Source organism: Macrobrachium rosenbergii, chromosome 13 (assembly GCF_040412425.1).
Source record: "Macrobrachium rosenbergii isolate ZJJX-2024 chromosome 13, ASM4041242v1, whole genome shotgun sequence".
Classification (NCBI taxonomy): Eukaryota; Metazoa; Arthropoda; class Malacostraca; order Decapoda; family Palaemonidae; genus Macrobrachium; species Macrobrachium rosenbergii.
The window spans coordinates 23,682,817-23,690,137 of record NC_089753.1 but is presented as its reverse complement, the minus strand read 5'-3'; the positions used below and the strand labels follow the sequence as shown (position 1 = coordinate 23,690,137).

General features: G+C 41.1%; 1 protein-coding gene across 1 annotated transcript; it reads right to left on the bottom strand.

Moving 5' to 3' along the window:
• Positions 1 to 3,366: 3,366 nt before the first annotated feature.
• LOC136845026 (uncharacterized) lies at positions 3,367 to 7,177 on the bottom strand. Its single transcript, XM_067114715.1, is given in 3 exon segments — positions 3,367 to 5,898; positions 5,900 to 5,959; positions 7,142 to 7,177. Coding segments are annotated over 3 exon segments (2,163 nt in total). The 5' UTR covers positions 7,163 to 7,177; the 3' UTR covers positions 3,367 to 3,816.
• Positions 7,178 to 7,321: the final 144 nt, after the last annotated feature.

Here is a 7,321-nt window from a genome sequence, read left to right as displayed (position 1 = left end):
CATTGCTTGGCCTTTGTCCTAAATTCTATATTAAATTCACAAGGGAACGAATGTTACAGACTTCTAGTATTGTAAAAAAAAGTGACTACATAGCAAGTAGGCCTACTGTAACTGGCAAATCACAGGGGCAAACCGGTTTTAACCGAGAAACAGAGCATTTTCAAGAAAACAATTGCTTATCACGGACAAAAACGGATATTTCTCACAGGAAAGGAGGCCGATTAGAATTCATCCGCAAATAAAAACTGGAGATAAAATGCTGAAGACCATTTCTTCATATTTTAGTTTTCCCCTCAACATTTCGGTAAAACTGAAAACTATTACCGCGGCCTTCTGGTTCTTTAACTATCAGTTTACGTGTGAAATGGGCCCCGTGTTTAGTCCCTTGGGGATGATCGTAAACATAAACAAAAGATGGCAAATATAACAACAATAAACAAAAGACTTTAACGTGGACACAAACAAACAAATGCCGATTAACATTCCGGTAGGCGACTGCCTGGCGGGAAACAGTCTTCAGTTTTGCTAAAATTTCAGTAAAAGTATTTTTTTTTTATTCCTGTATTGCCAAGCGCAGTATGAAGATCATTTGAATATTTACATTCTTTGGTTCGTATTCCGAAAATTAACCCCCTCCCCAAACAAAAACTTATTTTATTTTCCAGTTTTAAATTAAAACCTTATTTTCCTCGTAAATTCGATCTTAACTGATGTGTTCAAATGCCGGCAATCTCATCTGCAATAAACCATATACTTATATCTAAAAGTTCAACTGACAAAAGCCTTATTACATCCCAATTAAGGCATGCCAAAATTTATTAATTTAGTTTATATATATATATATATATATATATTTATATTATATATATATATATATAATATATATATATATAATATATATATATATATATATATATATATATATATATATATATATATATATATATATACTGTATGTATACTGTATATATAATGTGTACTGATATTTAGTAGATATAACAAAATTCTCAAAGAAATAAAACTTAATTCAAAATTTAATTCCCATTTTTATACAGAAATGTCTCAAAGAAACAGTTGTGGCTTTTTTTTTTTTATCAGATACTTCGATTTATCCAAGTTTGTGTGGTATGTCGATCAGTCCTTCGTTAGTGAACACACTGGCAAGAAAGCTGTTGGAACAAGGATACAATAAAAATGGAATTTGAAGTTGAACTGAATTGAATATAGAATTTAGGGCAAAGGCCAAGCACTGGGACCTATGAGGTCATTCAGCGCTGAAACGGAAATTGACAGTAAAAGGTTTGAAAGGCGTAACAGGAGTAAAACCTCGCGGCTGCACTACGAATCAATTGCCAGGAGAGGGTGGAGAGGCGGTAAAGTAAAAGGAAGCCAAGGTGTTGCAGCTAGGGGCCGAAGGCACGCTGCAAAGAACCTTCAGTATTGCCTACATTGCACCACATGAGGTGCACTGACGGCGGTAACCCCCTACGGGAAATTTAAAGTTCAAAGTTTAAAGTACGTAATTAAGACACTATTACAGTTAATTAGTCCATTATGAGAGGCTAGTTCCCGCTTATGACTCGACAGGGTTTAAAGGTTTCCTCTGTTCCATCATGGCACCCGAGTATTTGTTCCTCCTGGCAGTCAGAAAGGGAACCAGATAACACGGGAAGAAAGAAAAGTTCATTTACTTCTCAAGAAATCATAATGCCAGCAACTGACTACACGTACGCCTAATGTGTGGGAGCTGAGCTGTGCGAAGTTGTGTGGGAAATGAGGTAAGTGCCTGTATGTTGGAAATGTGTGTCTGTGTGTGTCTAGGAACTGGGATAGTTGTGTCCATAAGAGATATAGGATGGCTGTGAGTGAATGTGCGCAGCGAAGTGTGTCTAGGCCTATGTGCGTGTGCCGGAAACTGTGTGTGTGTGTGTGTGTGTGTGTGTGTGCGTGTGTGTGCGAAAACTGGTAATTCTCAATACGAGCAAAATGTTTACGCCAAGAGTCGATAGTTTCGATTGGTTTAGTCGACGTGGTTCACCTAGGAAACTAAAATGGACAGATAAAAAAATCAGCAAACAATGCAAACTAACAGGGAATTTTATCACTGGCCATATAAAAAAAAAAGTAACAGAGTTGGACTACGAACTATGCTGATGGGATTACGAACCAAGGGTATAAAAAGTATCTACGGTTCTATTAAACAGAGGCCTAATAACCACCAAATTAAAACGCAAATTGAAATGTAGAATACTCACATATTAGCCATTTAAACTCCAAAGGTAGCACAGGACACCAGACATCAAGGAAAGAATAATAATAATAAAACAAAAACAGCCAGACAAGTAGAGACTTTACGGAAGCAAACAAACAACTGGTCAGCTCGGGAGAGACAAAGTCACAATGTCCCCAAATGGGAAATTGGTTCCTTTCCTCTAACTGCTGTTAAGGAGTCCATTAACTAGTAATTGTTTATTACCAGTTAGAGGTTCAAGAGAAAGAAAGGTAATTTTTTTTTCAGTTTTCTATTTAATTCCACACCAAAACTCACATACCAGGTACGTACTTTTTTTCTTTTATGCGACACAGCTATAGAAACGATGGTTGCGTCTAATTGTCGTACTCGAATGCTTTACCTGTTAGTTTATTTTTGAAATGACGTCGTGTTTTTCTTGATTTATTTCTGTGTTAACTTTAGGACTAGACAAGCAGAGGGTAAAACATAATAAAAAAAACATACATCATCTGGTAAATTCTATGCAACTCAGTCTCATATCTTTATTTCAGTGGTTCTTAACCTTTTTATTACCACGCCCCCTCTAAGAGTTGATTCTCCCCTCCATGACCCCCTTTCGTCTATGAGTAAAATCCCCTCCCAGATTTAAAGGAAAATGAAAAACAAGAGCAGGAGAAGGGGTTTCGAGGGATAGGGAGGGAGGTAAATAATTACAAAACATGGTGAGCCCAACGAGTCTAACCAGAGTGGTAGACTAAAGGAAACTAACGTTATAAGGCGATACTTATGGATTTTTTCATAAACTTCTGAATATTTGTTCTCACTCTTGTTAAGGGAAAAACGAATATAATTAGAGAATTTTTTATTTGTCCATAGGGCTCGCACCTCCCTTGGAAATTGCTGAGGCCCTCCAGGTTGAGAACCACTGCTTTATTTGAAAGGCTTAGGAGTCAAATGAAAGTCTATTTGCTTTGTTTTTGCACACGAATTTCTTTTTTATTAGAGCACCTCTTCATTCCATTCTATCTTATTTTGTTTTCTATATTTTGAAAACTGTTCTGAAGTTAGTTCAGTATCTTGCAGTATTTTCATTCTTTTCGCCTTGACTTAGGTTGACGTTATTAAGAAACCACTTCGTTCGAAAACTTTTATTAGAACATTTGCAATGTTATACATGTGTACATATGTTAGAGTTTTGTGTATTTTTTTTTATTTTTTGACACTTGTTTACGAAGACTGGAGTATAAATATACACAAAGGACAATACATTATGTATGGCGTGAATATGAATCAGTTTGCTATTGTCTGTCTGTAGCTCATGTACCGTTGTCGAAGCGAATGGATCCAAATGAACAATGTGTTCCCGTCACCCTGTGTCGTTGTTGGAAGGTTTTGGGGTAGGTAGGGGATGGTGGCTGCATGCGGGGAATTGTATATCTGTCAAATGTGCGATGTTTCTTCTGTGTCTGATTATGGTTTGGTTCGATTTTTCGATCTGAGCAAGTCTGTACTCGTGTAACGTGGTTTTCAAAGCAGCGACAACTTTCCGTGACAACTTCTCGGCCTAATTTCAGCCCTTTGATTTAGTTATCAAAGGTCAGAACGTATCCGAATTTTTCTGGGTTCTTGGAAGCGTCGTACTGGTGAAGTTGGAAGCCGGGGAAAACTTCCCTCACAGACGTTGGTGTGAAAGAACTTCTCAAAGGTGTCCTTGAAGAGGATGACACTGAAGAAGAGGAAGACTGTCTGAAAGAAGTGGAAGAAGAGGATGGCGCTGAATGTGAAGTGGCCCTCAGACCAGAACCCCCGCTGAATGTAGATGAAGCCCCTGTGCTATGGGTCGATGATGTTGATGGGAACAGACGACGAGAGGACGTAGAACTTGTGAAAGCACTAGAGGAAGAGGCTGGTGCTGTATACGAAGTGGTTCTCAGACCTGAACCACCGCGGAATGCGGATGTAGAGGAAGAGGCACCGGCGCCACGAAATGACGTAGAGCTAGAAGAGGATAATCCACTGGAGGAAGCTGAACTGCTGAAGCTTGAGGCTCCTGCTGCGCTTGCTCCCCTAAAGGCTGAAGATGATGAAGCAGAGACTGGAGAAGCAGCTGGTCTTGATGGAGGAGGGCCTTGGGAAACGGACACTTGCTCGGTTTCAAAGCCAACGCCCTTTCCAGCTCGGAAATTGAAAGTACGTCGAGTGCCATCATCTTCTACGACTGTGTAAGTTCCTCGAACGTTGCCATCGGCATCAGCAGTTTCAGATCTTGAATATTGCTCAGAATTAAATGCAAAATCGTATGATGCATCAAGCCCAGTGTCTGCAAGTGGGTCAACAAATGGAACTTCTTGAACTGGAACAATCCTTCCCGTTGGTTGACCAGATGGGGCACCAGGCACTTCAGGGCCCACAGGAATGTGAGCTCCTTCTGCAATGAATCCTGTGTCACGACCGGCTTCATACTGAATTTCTCGCCTCTGGCCATCATCGTCAGCTACAAAATCAAACTTACCATCAACATTGTTGTCTCTGTCTCCAGATTCTGATCTCGAGTGACTAGAAGTCTCGTATGCAAAGGCATAACTCCCATCAGGTCTCAGTTCACTGTGAGTATTGGCTTCTTCAAAAGGTACTCTGCGAGTAGCGGCAGATGATGAGGACGACCCAGAGAATGCTTGCTGCGGTCTACGAACAGATGAATGTTGAGCTGTGAAAGAGGTGGTTCCAGTGCTACCTCTCGCAGGGAAAACTTGACCGACAGATGTCCTCTGAGAGCCAAATGAGCTGCTAGTAGAACTTCCTACTGCTGAGTGGGTGTGAGATGTAGATGGAGCTCTGTAAGTAGACGGAGTACGGGAAGGAGATATGTTGCTGGAAGGAGAGGTTCCACTGAATGCCGACTGTGTCCTCCTTGATGAAGAGGTACGACTTCCAAAGTGGGACCCAGAGGTCTGAGAGGTAGGACTTCCAAATACTTGTCCTGTTGAGGATGAAAAGCTGGATCCAGTCGTTCTACTTCCACTAAGTCTTTGGCTGGCAGTGGAAGAGGTCGATGTAGATGCTCTGCTTCCAAATGAAGCCCCTGCTGTACGGGATCCAGAAAACTGGCTAGTGGAAGTGGGTCTGGCCCCAGCTAACCGGGTTGCTGCTGGAGTTAACCCAGACTCCACTGGACCTAGTGGCAGGTCATTTCCTTCAACGACAAATCCAGTGTCCCGACCAGCTACATAATTGACAGTTCTTGTGATTCCCTCCTCGTCAGTGTAAGTGTAAGATCCTCTGACATTGCCATCAGCATCACTCTGCTCAGTCCTTGTCTGTCCTTCTCCTGCAAACTGGAAGTTGTAGGAGGCATCAGTACCTGTGTCAGCCAGAGGATCAACGAAAGGTGGGCGTGCCCTGGCTGCGGCATGAGCAGCTTCGAAATCAGGATGAGTTGCAGGCAGGTGGTCACCTCTGGCTACGAAGCCTCCTAGTCCTGATTTGTACTGAAGGTTAACGTTTTTTCCCTCATCGTCTCTGTATCCAAACTCACCATCTAGTTCTCCACCTGGGTTTAGCTTGGCACTCTCAAAGGCCCCTTCACCGGTGTCGTGGCCATATTTGTAGGTCCCATCGCTGTGAAGAACGTAGTACTGAGAGCGCCTCCCTGTGCCGACTCGAGGGGATGTTGTAAGCCCCGTCTGGAAAACTCACTGCGCTAACCACTAACGCGGACAACACAGCCTGTGAGAGAGAAAACAGAATCACAACATGCACCTGAGATGATGGAGGCTAGATATATGATTAAGTCAGTTGCCAAAGTCACAGTAATGACCGGATGGTAAAAATCTATGATTGTAGAAAAAACCTTGACACTGAAATTGATTTAAAACACGAAATGACAATAAGCGAAAATGAAAAGAAGGCTTCTCAACAACAGGATACCTTGACAGTTTCATTCCGAGCCATGACGCATTTTCACTTACTGTTGTTTTACCTTATATATCTTTCGATATCACGAAAGCGTGACTATGATTCAAATCTAGTATGTGACTGTAATGGCAGAATATCGAAAATAGGCTGCCACTCACCATGTTTTTTTGAAATGGCTGTTCTTAAAAGAGTACCAAAAAAATAAGGAATAATGATTATTCAACACTATTCCCATGCAACCAATGAAAATGGTTTCCAAGAGAGGAAGACATTTGTTTAAAATACTCCACAGTTCCTATCCAGCCACTTAGATGTAGTACTGTATTTCATTCTATGTGCTTGCAAGCAGCAAAGTGGAAAATGCCACACACACACATCACACAAACAAACACACATGCGCACACACACACACACACACACATATATATATACAGTATATATTATATATATATATATATATATATATATATATATATATATATATATATATATATATATCCACAGTACATATATATTACCTATGCATACTTTAGAAGTGTAATTACACTCAAATGCGCTATGTTCACTGTAAAATAAAATCATTGCATTTTTGCATTTCATCATAGAAATTAACAGCAGATTATAACAAATATTATTTCTGGACTTTTCCCCCTTCTGGGTATAGTTTTCCCAGTTTTTCACGCTTTTCCGTCTCGAGAGAATTCGATGCGTAAACTGAAACACTGCGCGTAAGTATGCACTTCTGAGAATGCGTAAGCACTGCCTGTTTAGGCGTGTTCCCTTGTTTGGTCAAAGGTAGCGAAAGCAGAGTTGAGCGTCAAAGCACTTTCAGAAAATGGGTGGTCTGTATATTCACGCCATTGTCACTTGTTCTTTTTTTCTTCGGAACTGTAGATATCTATACGCGCACTACAAAGGAGTATTTCGAGACCCGAACACTCGGAATCAACATTTTTTTTTACAAGGATAACAAATCGTTCTTCTTCTTCCTACCAAGCTAGTCCAGGAAGCCATGGCTGCAGCAGCACAGGTGGGGCCGGGAAAGTGTTATGGGGGAGAGTGGATGAAGAGACGGTCGTCCCTGCTATGCCTTTGCCGTCTGCTGATGGCTGCGTTTTATACTCATCTTTTTCTCGTCCTCCTCCTCCTTCCTCAACCTGCCTCCCAACCCCT